This window comes from Pongo pygmaeus, chromosome 18, assembly GCF_028885625.2.
Source record: "Pongo pygmaeus isolate AG05252 chromosome 18, NHGRI_mPonPyg2-v2.0_pri, whole genome shotgun sequence".
In the NCBI taxonomy this organism is placed as follows: domain Eukaryota; kingdom Metazoa; phylum Chordata; class Mammalia; order Primates; family Hominidae; genus Pongo; species Pongo pygmaeus.
Genome location: NC_072391.2, coordinates 10,515,564 through 10,530,325, shown reverse-complemented (window position 1 = coordinate 10,530,325; position 14,762 = coordinate 10,515,564). Strand labels below are relative to the sequence as shown.

At 48.3% G+C, this 14,762-nt stretch overlaps 1 protein-coding gene across 9 annotated transcripts in view; it reads right to left on the bottom strand.

Annotated features, from left to right (window-relative positions):
- Positions 1–14,762, bottom strand: part of ABAT (4-aminobutyrate aminotransferase) — a 114,732-nt gene that overhangs the window by 13,901 nt on the left and 86,069 nt on the right. For all 9 annotated transcript variants that reach the window (XM_054455200.2, XM_054455198.2, XM_054455203.2 and 6 more), the window contains 5 exons: positions 9,316–9,396; positions 8,635–8,727; positions 7,195–7,257; positions 2,914–2,977; positions 2,195–2,343 (listed from right to left, as the gene is read on the bottom strand). In XM_054455200.2, coding sequence (XP_054311175.1) covers positions 2,195–2,343; positions 2,914–2,977; positions 7,195–7,257; positions 8,635–8,727; positions 9,316–9,396 — 450 coding nt within the window. The remainder of the gene's footprint in view (positions 1–2,194; positions 2,344–2,913; positions 2,978–7,194; positions 7,258–8,634; positions 8,728–9,315; positions 9,397–14,762) is intronic.

The following is a 14,762-nucleotide window of genomic DNA, read 5'->3' as shown; positions in this document are numbered from 1 at the left end:
CACCATGCCCGGCTAATTTTGTATTTTTAGTAGAGACGGGGTTTTTCTATGTTAGTCAGGTTGGTCTCGAACTCCTGACCTCAGGTGATCCACCTGCCTCAGCCTCCCAAAGTGTTGCAGTTACAGGCATGAGCCACCACGCCCGGTTTTTCTTTGTTTTCAGAGCATTGTGCTGTAAGTGTGAAATACACATAGTGTTTCAAAAACTGAATATGAAGAAAAGGACTATCTTAGCTTTGTTTAGACCTAAATAAAGGAATTTTTAAAATAAAGGAATTTTTAAAAAGGAATATAAAAATAACATTGTTTAAAAATACTAATTACACATTTACATGATAATATTTTGAAAATATTCGGTTTAATAAAATGCTCTGAAAATGAATTTCACCTATTTCTTTGTAATTTTTAAAAACGTGACTCCTGGCCAGGCACGGTGGCTCACACCCATAATCCCAGCAATTTGGGAGGCTGAAGTGGGCAGACCACTTGGGCCCAGGAGTTTGAGACCCACCTGGGCAACACGGCGAAATCTGTTTCTGCAAAAAATACAAAAATTAGCCAGATGTGGTAGTGTCACGTGCCTTAGTTTCAACTACTCAAGAAGCTGAGGTGGGAGGATCACCTGAGCCCAGAGAGGTCGAGGCTGCAGTGAGCTGTGATTGCACCACTGCACTCCAGTCTGGGTGACAGAGTGAGACCCTGTCTCAAACAAAACAAAACAAAACAAAACAAAACAAGGCCAGCGCGGTGGCTCACGCCTGTAATCCCAGCACTTTGGGAGGCTGAGGCGGACGGATCACAAGGTCAGGAGATCGAGACCATCCTGGCTAACATGGTGAAACCCCGTCTCTATTAAAAATACAAAAAATTAGCCGGGCGTGGTGGCGGGTGCCTGTAGTCCCAGCTACTCGGGAGGCTGAGGCAGGAAAAAGACGTGAACCCAGGTGGCGGAGCTTGCAGTGAGCCAAGATTGAGCCACTGCACTCCGGCCTGGGCGACAGAGCCAGACTCCATCTCAAAAACAAAGCAAAACAAAACAAAGCAAATGTGACTCCTTGGCAGTTTCCAGACAGGGTGTAAAAATGAAAGAAAAGGTGACTACTGGAAAAGCTATAATTTTATATATGGCTTGCATTATTTCTATTGGATAGTGCTGTACTTGATGCCATTATCTTGTCTCTTCTATTTACCACTGAATACCCAGCACCTGGCACCTTGATTGACATCTAGTAGGTGCTCAATAAATATGAACTGATTGAAAATGATGATGTGCCTAAGAAAAAAACCAGCAGGCTTATTTGAACTCAAATCTATACCAAAAAGTGATATTTTTTTCCAGCTGCAGATTACTTCTAATGTCTTCCCTGGAACCCCCATATACTGAGTGGATCTAAAGAGGGCTGCGTTGGATGACGTGGAAATGTGGGGTAGGGGGGTGCTGCCTGTCCTCAGCCTCTCCCACAGCATCCCCCGACCCACAGCAACTCAAAGCCCCAAGACTCAGGAGAAGACAAAACCAGTGGTTTAGAGGATCCTGTGGAACCATTTTTTCCTGTGGGATATCCCATATTCTTTCTTTCTCTTTCTCTCTCTCTTTTTTTTTTGGGGGGGGACAGAGTCTCACTCCGTTACCCAGGCTGGAGTGCCGTGGTGCAATCTTGGCTCACTGCAACCTCTGCCTCCCGGGTCCAAGGGATTCTTGTGCCTCAGCCTCCCTAGTAGCTGGGATTACAGGCATGTGCCACCACACCCAGCTAATTTTTAGTAGAGATGGGGTTTCACCATGTTGGCCAGGCTGGTCTCGAACTCCTGGCCTCAGGTGATCCACCCGTCTCGGCCTCCCAGAGTGCTGGGATTACAGGCGGAGCCATCGCGCCCAGCCCCATATTCTTTCAACAGATCTATTTTCTCTTATTTTAGAGTCACTGACTCTTATCTTCCAAGAAACTTAAGTGATACGGAAATTGGTATCAGAGTTGGGTGATGGATGCTGTGACAGAAACAGTGTGTCTCACGAACTCTCCCAACATGGAACATTTGGGACGCAAGGCCTCTGTGTCCCTGCTTCCCCCTGAGGGAGCACTGCACAGATCCCCAGATAAACCCTTCATCTGTTTCTCTTCTCCCCAAGTCTTGGGGCGGCAAGAGCAACGGGACTGGTGGTTGGGGAGGATCCGGAGGGTATGAGCATTACCTCTTCCAGACAGCGGGCCTCCTCTTGCTGGTTCTCTTTCACAAACTCTTCCAGAGGGTATTTCAGCCGTGGGAACGGTGCGATGGGCCAGTCAAAGGAAGGGATGTCGATCTTGTGAATGGCTTTAGAGTGCGTGGTCGCTAAGCAACCTGAGTTCAGCAAAACAGAAAAGCAGACACTTGGCTTGGGGAAGCAGGCAGTACCGTCTTTGTAAAGGAGATGATAGGCATTTCAGCGCGAGGCTGTCAATGAGCAGGGAGGCCTGTTGCCTGTGAAACCCCAGTTCTTTTTATTGTTTAATTTTTAATTTCTCTGGGTGCATAGTAGGTGTATATATTTGGGAAGTACATGAGATGTTTTGATACTGAATCCCAATTCTCATCCGCAAGCTGAAGGGGAATTCTTGAACCCTTAATTGGCATGCGTGCATGGGTATGTGTTTGCATTGCGATTAATCACAGATGCAGCACAGGCTTTGAAGACAGAGTCAAGAGTTCCAGTCCCGGCTCTGTCACTGAATAGCCTTGGAAATTCTTTCTCTTCCTGAACCCTGATTCCCACATCTGCAAAGCAGAAATAATAATCCCCACTCTGCAGGGGATTGTGTGGAATCGGTGAGACAGTGTGTGTAAACTGCTAATGTCAGCCGCCGCTATTGTTGCCGTTATTATTATTATTATTCTAAACGCCACCTTGTGAGGGCACTGGTTCCTCCTTACCCATGGTCCTCCCGTGGAACGCGCCCATGAAGGAGAGAATGCTGTAGTCGGGGCAGCCGGGGGCCTAAAACCAAGAAATATCAGTCATTAGTCACAGTTGTAAGGATGGGGGAACTGTATTGTCGCCCCTGCAAGTCCAGAGGGACACAGAAATCTATCAGAAGAACCAGGAATCCTTCTCAGGCAGAAGTTACACATGGGACCACTGGGGTCTATATCCAAAACACACATGTTTTATCTGCATACATACTTAAATTTTTTTTTTTTTTAAGTCACAAAATTTAGGCTGGGCGCAGTGGCTCACACCTGTAATCCCAGCACTTTGGAAGGCTGAGGCAGGCGGATCATTGGAGGTCAGGAGTTTGGGATCAGCCTGGCCAACATGGTGAAACCCCATCTCTACTAAAAATACAAAAATTAGGCAGGCATGGTGGTGGGGGCCTGTATTCCTAGCTACTTGGGAGGCTGAGACAGGAGAATCGCTTGAACCCGGGAGGCAGAGGTTGCAGCGAGCCGAGTTTGCACCACCACACCCCAGCCTGGTCAACAAGAGTGAGACTCTGTCTCAAAAAAAGTTGCAAAATTTAAAATCAAGAAATTTCACATAAAGACCTGAACTTCTGGCTTCTCACCAGTGCTGTACCGTTTGGACCCATTTTCCTCCTGTGGCAGCTGTAGGTGACCAAGCAGTACCCACTGCCTGCCCACCTCCGGCTGCTGGGGACTCCTGGGTTTTCAGCCTCTGTTCTCCAGGCTCTTCAACTTCGTCCCCATCCCCTGGCTCCCTACTACTCAGGCCTCTGCAGGTGTCAGGCGGGTCAGGTGCTGATGGGTGCACACTTGCATCCCAGGGTGACCAAGGCGAGGGGCTGAGCTGGGCACCCTGCAGGAAACCCCCCAGGCCTTTGGAAGGGGTCTGTGGTGCTAGAAAGTGGGCGAGGGGAGGCCCCCACCGGGCGCTCTCCCATGGCAGCTGTGCCTTAGGTTCAGGAGGGGTGCATGGACGCCCTCTCCCTTCCCAGCCCCAAGCAAATGGCACAGCTGCCACTCCTTGCATTGTTTTCTGACTCTCCACCCAGCAAGGAAATCCAAACATGTTTCCAACTGAATCAGGCAGAACTGCTGGAGGTGCCTCAGAGGCAACTGTGGGGGCCCCCAAGTCTCTAGGAGGTTGGCATTGTCTCAGGCTGGTTGAGCACCAATTGCCTGAGACCTCCGGGAAAAACCCTAAGACCTCCTCCCACAATTCCATAAACCCCCTTGTCATTTTTTTGTTTGTATTTTGTTTTCTGTTTTTTTTTGTTTTTGTTTTTGTTTTTTGAGATGGAGTCTTGCTCTGTTGCCAGGCTAGAGTGCAGTGGCACAATCTCGGCCTACTGCAACCTCCGTTCCCCCTGGGTTCAAGCAGTTCTTCTGCCTCAGCCTCCCGAGTAGCTGGGATTACAGGTACCCGCCACCACGTCCGGCTAATTTTTGTATTTTTAGTAGAGAGAGGGTTTCACCATGTTGGCCAGGCTGGTCTGGAACACCTGACCTCAGGTGATCCACCCACCTCGGCCTCCCAAAGTGCTGGGATTACAGGCATAAGCCACCGTGCCGGGCCTCTTGTCATTTTTTTTATTTGTCTTCTGATTGTACATGTAATTAACATATACACATCATTTTGCACATTTGGATTCAGCCATGAATGATGAGGAGTGAGATCCAAAAATGTCGATGGTCTAGGATGCCCATGGATATCAAATGAGAAAAGCAGAGTTAGAGAAAGAGGTAGGAGGCTGGGTATGGTGGCTCACAGCTCTAATCTCAGCACTTTGGGAAGCCCAGGTGGGAGGATCACCTGAACTCGGAAGTTTGAGACCAGCCTGGGCAACATAGTGAGACTGCCTCTATAAAAGTTAAAAAAAATTAGCTGGGTGTGGTGGCATGTGCCTGTAGTCCCAGCTACTCAGGAGGCTGAGGTAGGAGGATTGCTTGAGCCCTGGAGGTCGACGCTACATTGAGCCATGACCACACCACAGGACTGCAGCCTGGGGAACAGAGTAAGACCCTGTCTCAGGAAAAAAAAGTAATAAAAATAAGAGAAAGAGAGTGAGAGATAGGATAAGGTCCACAAAAAAAAGGGCCAGGAAAAAAATAAGCAAGCTTTTTTAGTGTAAGTTTATGTAAGTTTATTTGAATATGGAGAAATGTGCAGATACATCTGCCAGCAAGAGGTGTGGTTAGGAAAAATATATATATTAAGAAAGCATTTTTTAAAAAAACTACCCTGTCTTACCACCCAGAGGCAAGCCATTGTAAATATGCCGGCAGGATTCTATCTAGTATCTTCCTGTAGTATTTTTAGCATTTCCTGAAAATACTAGATTACATATACAGGAAATATGTAAATAAACATTTACATGTTTGAGAGCCCGGTGACCATACAATTTACATTCTACAGTTTTCACAAAATTATACCAAACACGTCCAGGCCAAGAGAAACCCTAAGTAACTATTTTTGCTGTAGAATGTTAGAATGTTAGCAGAGGGTAATTAAGTTCAGTGGCTCCTGTTTATTTTTATTTTTTATTTTTTGAGTCAGGGTCTCACTTTGTTGCCTAGGCTGGTCTTGAACTCCTGGACTCAAGCAATCCCCCTGCCTCAGCCTTCCAAAGTGCTGGAACTACAAAGTGCATAAGCCACTATGCCCAGCCTTATTTTGTTTTGTTTTTGTTTGTACATGATCATAAAACAGCATTTCCTTTCTTTCTTTCTTTCCTTCCTTCCTTTCCTTCCTTCCTTTCTTTCTTTTTCTTTCTTTTCTGCAGACCCTTCTGTCTAAATCTTAATGGGACCTCATACACAAAACAGAGGAGGCCAGGCCTGTTCTGGATGAAGCTGGATGAAACCCACCCGCCTGGTTTTCCCTGCGGCCCCTGGCCACCTCTGACCCCCAGCAGTGGCCTCCTTGGTTCCACTTCGAATCCCTACATTTAATTAATCTTTCCCCAATATTGAGGGTTTCTAGTCTTTTCTGGTTATTATTACTGTAAACACCAAGGGGTGAACACCCATGCATATACTTTCCTGCTGACAATTTGGATTATTCTAGGGAATACGTTAATGGCCTTTAGAGACCTGTCAAATTCAGGCAGTTGTCCTAAGAAACTGGTGAAGGCTGGTCAGGGAGATCTCCACTCAGCCTTTCTTTTGAGACGGGGTCTCATTCTGTCACTCAGGCTGCAGTGCACTGGCTCAATCTCTGCTCACGGCAACCTCCGCCTCCCAGGTTCAGGCGATTCTCCTGCCTCAGCCTCCCGAGTAGCTGGGATTAAAAGCCTGTGCCATCATGCTTGGCTAATTTTTGTATTTTAAGTAGAGACGGGGTTTCACCATGTTGGCCAGGATGGTCGCGAACTCCTGACCTCAAGTGATCCTCCTGCCTTGGCCTCCCAAAGTGCCAGGATTACAGGCGTGAGCCACTGCACCCAGCCTCCACTCAGCCTTGATACCCAGGGAACAGACTTGAGATTGGGAACACCTTGGGGGCCCTTCCTTTTTTGTTGTTGTTGTGTTTTGTTTTGTTTTGTTTTGAGATGGACTCTTGCTCTGTCACCCAGGCTGGAGTGCAGTGGTGCGATCTCGGCTCACTAAAACTCTGCCTCCTGGGTTCAAGCAATTCTCCTGCCTCAGCCTCCTGAGTGGCTGGGATTACAAGCACCCGCCACCACACCTGGCTAATTTTTGTATTTTTAGTAGAGACGGGGTTTTGCTATATTGGCCAGGCTGGTCTGGAACTCCTGACCTCAGGAGATCCACCCAACTCGGCCTCCCAAAGTGCTGGGATTACAGGCGTGAACCACAGCAGCCGGCCTTTTGTTTTTGTTTGTTTGTTTGTTTGTTTGTTTGTTTTGAGAGGAGTCTCGCTCTGTCACCCAGGCTGGAGTGTAGTGGTGTGATCTCGGCTCACTGCAACCTCCACCTCCCGAGTTCAAGTGATTCTCCTGCCTCAGCCTCCCAAGTAGCTGGGATTACATGCGTGTGCCACCACACCTGGGTAATTTTTGTCTTTTTAGTAGAGATGGGGTTTCACCATATTAGCCAGGCTGGTCTCGAACTCCTGACCTCAGGTGATCCGCCTGCCTTGGCCTCCCAAAGTGCTGGGATTACAGGCATGAGCCACTGCACCCGGCCTGGCCCTTCCTAATTGAGAAGGACAGTGCCAGCCAGCCAGCAACAGCCCGGGAGAGGCTGTGCAGCTTCCCCAGATGTACGTGGTGCAAGCCCAGCTGCACTTACCTGGTTAATCATGCACGTCTCCAGCTCCTCCTGGGAGAAGCCCCTCTGCCCTCTTTCCTTGCTCTGAAACAATAGAACAGAACAAAATCTCAGAGATGCTCTGGGGTAGTCAGGGCTTCAACTTTCCAACCAAACCGATATTCAGTCCAGACAAGTAGAAAGTGCTTTCTCAGGAGTGGATCTCATGTATTAATTGTTGCAGGTCTGTACTGAAACATGAGGCTACCAACTGTGCTTGCAACAAAAGAAACTAACACACATAATGCATTAAGCACCATCAGCAACGATTAAGATCTGTTGGATTAAGATCTGCTGAGAGCATTGTATGTTTTGCCAGGAAGAATGGAGGCCAGATGTGCGGGCTCAAATCTGTAATCCTAGTACTTTGGGTGGCTAAGACAGGAGGATTGCTTGAGGCCAGGAGTTTGAGACCATGCTGGGTAACAAAGTGGGACTCTGTCTCTGCAATTTAGAAGATTTAAATAAAATTAAATTTAAATATTTTAATAAAATAACCCAGAGGCACAACCCAGAGACCTTGGCTTGCCTGGAAGGGCTTTTTATTTATTTTTATTTATTTATTATTATTATTATTATTATTATTATTTTTTACAGGGTCTTGCTCTTGCTCTGTCTCTCAGGTTGGAGTGCAATAGTGTGATATCAGCTTACTGCAGCCTCGACCTCCCAGGCTCAAGTGATCCTCCCACCTCAGCCTTCCAAGTAGCTGGGACTACAGGCACGCGCCACTGCACCCAGCTAATTTTTTGTATATTTTATAGAGACGGGGTTTCGTCATGTTTCCCAGGCTGGTCTTGAACTCTTGGACTCAAGTGATCTGCCTGCCTCAGCCTCCCAAAGTGCTGGGATTACAAGTGTGAGCCATTGTGCCCAACCTTGGAGGTGACTTTAAGGAGCATTTTCTTCTTTTTTTTTTTTTTTGAGACAGGGTCTTACTCTGTCACCCAGGCTGAAATGCAGTGGCACAACCATGGCTCACTGCAGCTTTGACCTCCCAGGCTCAAGCAATCCTTCCACCTCAGCCTCCAGAATAGTTGGAACTACAGGCACATGCCACCATGCCTGGCCAATTTTTGAATTTTTTTTTTTAGTAGAGATGGGGTTTCGTTATGTTTCCCAGGCTGGTCTTGAGCTCCTGGGCTCAAGCGATCCACCCACCTTTGCCTCTCAGAGTGTTGAGATTACAGGTGTGAACCACTGCGCCCAGCCCACATTGCATAGTTTTGATGCCAAAGCCTCAGCCATTTGCACCATACCCCACTGGGCTATCTGGAAAGTGCCATCCAGCAGTGGCCCTCCCCATATTTTAACCCTGGCACTGATGTCTAATACTCCAGCTCGTTGGAATGAACAGTCAGACAAGGGGTGAGCATGTGGCTGGGTGCTGGGGAGCCTGTGTGTGTGTGCCCCAAACCTCACCCGGTACCACATGAAGACAGTCTTGAAGGCGTTTTCATTGGAGCAGGAGCCGCAGGCCATGGTGATGAGCTGGGACATCCCTTTGGGAGCCACCTGCGGGGAGGGAAACAGCCGTGAGCCCAGGCTCATCATGACTCCTGTACTCCCGCTTCCCCTGGCTGGAGCTGAATCTTCACAGGGGCCGTACTGGGGACAGACGGAACCAGGGCTGTCCTGGAAGGTGTTGGACTGGGAGGGTGGGCTCAGGCTGTTCCAAGGGTGGCGGAGAAGCCCAAGGAGGCCCTGAGGCTGGCAGAGAGGAAAGAAGGGGGGCAAAAGCCCACTCCTGATGCACCTGCCACTGTCTAAGACACCTACACTTTCCAGGTGGGACATTGAGGCTCCCAATGGCTTTAATCGTTTGTAGTAACTAAAACCGAGAAGTGGGGGCGGGATTGAATGACATATGCAAGACTCCTATCATGCGACACATATTCATTTCCCCAGCTCCTTTTGTCCTGCACACAAAGAATCCCTTCTGTCCTTTAAAAGAAAAATTTAAAATACTCTGCATGGAAGAATAAGCTCAGAGAGAAAGATTTCTATAGCAACACCTTATTCTTCATTGTTGGCATCTCCACTCTTCCCTTCCCCTGCCAGTACCACGTCTGAAGACAGTGGGACTGCTTCTCCAGAACTCACCGAGAGCAAGGACTCCCGGAGCTTCTCCACAAAGTTCTCCGGAGGCAGGATTCCAAGGGCGGGTCTGTTGACAAACATGCTCTGCAAAAGGGCAAGAGACAAATGGTGACTTCTGGGGGCCTGACCCACCTCCCTGCCCACAAACGGTGCTTTTCATAGCCCCTGTGTTCAAAAACTCTCCAAATGGGGTTGCAGGATGATGACATTCTGTCAGCGTGGGGCATGGCAGGTTTCCTTAAACCTTTAGAGAAATCTACTAGGATTGCTGTGGATGTTTTAAAAAAGGGTCAGTGTCCTGGTTGCAATATTGCATTGGCATTATATAGGATGCTACTGCCGCTGGGGAAAACTGAGCGAAGGGTACATGGGGCTCTTTGTACTGGTTTTTGCAACTTCCTGTAAGTCTCTTTCTTTATATATTTAACCATTAGAATGGCTAAAAAACAGGCAGAGTGCAGTGCCTCACGCCTATAATCCCTGCATTTTGGGAGGCCGAGGCGGGTGGATTGCTTGAGGCCAGGAGTTCGAGACCAGTCTGGCCAACATGGTGAAACATTTTCTCTACTAAAAATACAAAAAGGGACTTTTGGAGTAGAGAAAGAGTCTCTTGGGCAAAATCAGTGTAACGCACTCAGTGCACATCCAAAAAGCAGCATCACTGTGTAGGAGGAGACCCAAGGGCAGAGGGGTCCCCAGAGATGATTCTCCCAGTAGCTTTAGGACCTGGCTTGTGCTGTTAGAAACTGGCAGATTCCTACCTCTTGCTTTTTCTGCTTTGCGATCACTCAGTTGGGTCTAGAATAAGTAGTGAGGGAAGTTAATCGTCCTCATTGTAGAGTTGGGGAAACTGAGGACCAGAGAGGTCAAGCAACTTGCCCCAAGTCACACAGCCAAGAAGAGGCAGAACCACAGCTCGGATCTAGGTTTACTGACTTTAGATGCCACTCTCTGTCAGATACTCCAGGTAGCCTCCACCTGAAAATGCTCATGCTTGGCACAACCCAAAGACCTTGGCTTGCCTAGAAGGGCTTTTTTTTTTTTTTACAGGGTCTTGCTCTCTCAGGTTGGAGTGCAGTAGCGTGATATCAGCTTAATGCAGCCTCGACCTCAGCCTTCCAAGTAGCTGGGACTACAGGTATGCACCACCACACCCAGCTAATTTTTTGTATATTTTATAGAGACAGGGTTTTGCCACATTTCCCAGGCTGGTCTTGAACTCTTGGACTCAAGTGATCTGCCTGCCTCAGCCTCCCAAAGTGCTGGGATTACAAGTGTGACCCAGTGTGCCCAACCTTGGAGGGGACTTTAAGGAGCATTTCCTTCTGGCTGTGACCTGTTAGTGGGGCTCCTAAGAAATCACATCATGAGAATAGGGTGGAAGCAAGCTGGCCCTCACTATAAGCAGGGAAATGGCTCCCAGAAGGGGACAGCAGGGCTGGCTGGCAGCTTGACAGCCTATCTGGGTCTAGGAACGATGTGGGGGTGATGTTCTTGCTCGAGAAAGCGTGACATTAAGAACAGAAGATATCTGGGACATCGGGTATCAGGATCAAATGAGGATAGGTTTCTAAACCCTTGCAGTCAGCTCAGCAGGCTTAGGGTGCAGCATGAAGAGAACTGGCTTTGGCTTAAGTGGCTGTGCAACCTTGGGCAACTCACTTAACCTCTCTGAGCTTTGGGTTTCTCATCTGCCAAACTGGAGACTCTTCACTAGGTGCTTGTAAGGAGCCAGTGAGACGATATGGCATACAGAGGATGCAGGAGTTCAGTCTCAAAGGAAGAGTTATGCAGAGGGAAAGACCCAGAGGTCATAGGATGGCAGGTGTCTTACTTGGTCAGGCCTGCTGTGCTGTGTGCATTCATTGCAATGTGACTGTGCACATGCAAAGTCCATGATTATTGTATAACTTGTGGGCAATGTAATGAGATGGTCCTGGTGACATAAGAAATAGTAACTAGAGGTCGGGCACAGTGGCTCATGCCTATAATCCCAGTCACTTAGGAGGCTAAGGTGGGAGGATCTTTTAAGTCCAGGAGTTCGAGGCTGCAATGAACTATGATCAAGCCACTCCACTCTAGCCTGGGTGACAGAGAGAGAAAGAAGAAAGAAGAAGGAGAAAGAAGAAGGAAAAAAGACGAAGAAAAAAGAAATCATAATTGGAATCCAGATATTAGATCTAAGGGACATGGTTTCATTTTTAGGAAGTCACACGAAGTAATTATGGTGGAGTTTCAGGGTGGTTTGGTTTGGGTGCAAAAGGGTTGATAAACTCCTTCTCGGGACTTTGGTGACCTGGCAGGAACCTGCCCTGTACAAGCAGAATACCATCGCCACCACCTGAGTGCATCTCCAGCCAAAAATTTGGAAGACCCAAGATGTCAGCCAGTGGTGCCCCAGCCTACTGCCCTGGGCATGTCCTGCCGAAAACCTTTTAGCCCGTGGAGGTCAGCTGCCACCTCTCTAAGACTGCGTCAGGGTGCTCTTTTCATCAAGCCCCAAACCCAGTTCCTCTGCAGAACAACTCAACCCAGACTGGGATGGAGAATGTGGATTCACCATCAAATCCCAGCACCAAAAAGAGTGCTTGGCACATTGGAAGCATTCAGTCAATAACCAATCAATGAGCAAATGTCAAGCAATAAGGCTAAAGAATAAACTGGGAGGCAGCCCTCCAAGGGCTTAGCATTTGAGGTGGAGGCCATCGGGACACAGCCGGAAGGCAGTAAGTACCAGGGAAGGGTTCCACATGCGGCACAGTTTGGAGGAGGGTTTGGAGGGGGTGAGAAGGGAGGTGGGAGGGATCGATGGGGAGAGGTTGCTGGCAGAAAGCCAAGAAGGAGATGTGAGGGTTAGGACCAGTCCCTGACTAGGTGAGAGGGGAGAGAGAGAGGTGAAAGGTGACGGGGGGATAGGGAAGGTGGGGGAAGCTCCTGGCAGGGACAGAGTAGTACTGTCTCCTGAAATCAGAATCCCTGGGCCTTTGTTTTTTGGGATATGTTTTTGTTTCGTTTTGTTTTAGAGGCAAGGTCTCGCTCTGTCACCCAGGCTGGAGTGCAGTGGCGAGATCACAGCTCACTGCAGTGACTTCCTGGGCTCAAGCGATCCTCCCACCTCAGCCTCCTGAGTAGCTGGGACTACAGGTATGTACCACCACACCCGGCTAATTTTTTAAAAACAGTTATCGTAGAGACAGGGTCTCGATATGTTGCCCAGGCTGGTCTCCAACTCTTGGCCTCAGGGATCCTTCTGCCTCAGCCTCCCAGAGTGCTGAGATTACAGGCACGAGCCACCACACCCAGCTGGAATCTCTGGGCCTTGACGTCGTGTGTTGTTGAGGACGATTCTGCCTCTGGAGGCGGTTGACAGTCAAGTGTGTCTGACATGTTTGTTGACACATTTTTTTTCAGCACCAACTGCCAAGGCATCTGGGATTCGCACAACATTTCAAAACAAAGCCAGGCTTTAGATGTAAACACATTCGGGATCCTCCGGCCGCAGTGGGCCTCATCAGACACCTTCAGGAGGACACCAGTTCCCTCTACAGCAGCCCCTAAACCTGTCAACTAATCGGAGGCAAGAGTGTCCCCTGGCCCCTCCCAGGCAGGGCACACCCATTCAGAAAGAAGAAAATGTGGTTCTTTCCTATTAAGCTCCAACTCTGTTTATTTAAAGTGAAGAACGTTTTAGGGCTAGGGATCCCTTTTCTGACCAGGATTGGGTCTTTGTTCCTCCTGCCTTTCTTAGATTTCTTTTTGGGATCAAGTTCCTTGTCATGTGTGGATAAGGATGTTACTCTCTGAGTCAAAGAAAAACCCTCCAATGATACCCCCATGTTGGCGAGGATGTGGCGAGACTGGAACCCTCCCCCGGCTGTGGGAGTGGAGTTGGTGCGATCAGTTTGGAGAACTGCCTGGCAGCATCTGCAGGAGCTGTACACGGCCAGCAGTTCCACTCCAAGCTTCGTATCTAACAGAAACACATAAATGGGTACAGCAAAACACACACACGCGAACGTCCACAGCAGCGGTCTTCATAAGAGCCCTGAACTGGAGCTACGCAAATACCCATGGACAGTAGGATTGCAGGATATCCGCAGAAGGGAACGCTCTAAAGCCGTGAGAATAGACAGTCTGCGATTACACACACCGGGAGGAATCACCCAGACATAATTTTGAATGAAATAAGCCAGATGAGGTAAAGGTACACACTGCAAAGCTCCATTTACATGGCAATAAAGAACTGGAGAAATACAACTGGGTGTGGTGGCTCACGCCTGTAATCCTAGGACTTTGGGGGGAGGCAGGAGGATTACTTGAGCACAGGAGTTCGAGACCAGCCTGAGCAACATGGTGACACCCCATCTCTACCAAAAACAAAACAAAACAACAAACAAACAAAAAAACAAAAATTAGCTGGGTGTGGTGGTGGGCACCTGTAGTCCCTGCTACTCAGGAGGCTGAGGTGGGAGGATCGCATGAGCCTGGGAGGTGGAGGCTGCAGTGAGCCATGATTGCACCCCTGCACTCTAGCCTGGGCAGCAGAGCAAGACTCTGTCTCAAGAAAAAAACAAGCAAACAAAACTGGAGAAATGCAGCAATCTGTTAAAAGTAAGGGGAGGGGTCTACTTAATTTGGTGGGAAGGAATAATAACCGGGTGGGGGCATGTTCTGATTCCTCATTACAACTCATGCATTCTCAATGGGAGTAAAAAAAAAAATCTTACTCTGTTCCATGTACAGCACGGACATAAATACAACACATAGATACACTTCATATGTACTGAATTTTTGTATTACCATTTCACGATAGGGAACAACTAGGAAAATAATGTCTAAAAATGCTCCTTAAGGGGATGTTCCAATAACAAAAAGAGTTGTGAAACATTGGTTACATGGGAAATTCATTGAGTGGTGCATTTAGGCTGCACACATGCCTGCATGGGTGTTATACTTTTTATTTTTTATTTTATTATTATTATTATTATTATTTTTTCGGATAAAGTCTCCCTCTGTCACCCAAGCTGGAGTGCAGTGGCACCATCTCAGCTCACTGCAACCTCCACCTCCTGGGTTCAAGCAATTCTCCTGCCTCAGCCTCCCAAGTAGCTGAGATTACAGGCTCGCACCACCACACCTGGCTAATTGTTGTATTTTTAGTAGAGACGGGGTTTCACCATGCTGGCCAGGCTGGTCTCGAACTCCTGACCTCCCTCAAGTGCTCTGCCCGCCTCAGCCTCCCAAAGTGCTGGGATTACAGGCGTTAGCCACCGTGCCCGGCCATATTCTTTAGTTTAAATGTGCAATGGCTTTCCACCTCTCTTAGGATAGAGACGGGTGTCTTCTATTGCAGGGGTTCTCATGTAGGATGACTGTATCCACCAGGGGACATCTGGCCATGTCTGCAGACATTTTTTGGTTGTCACAACCTCAGGAGGGAGTTGCTACTG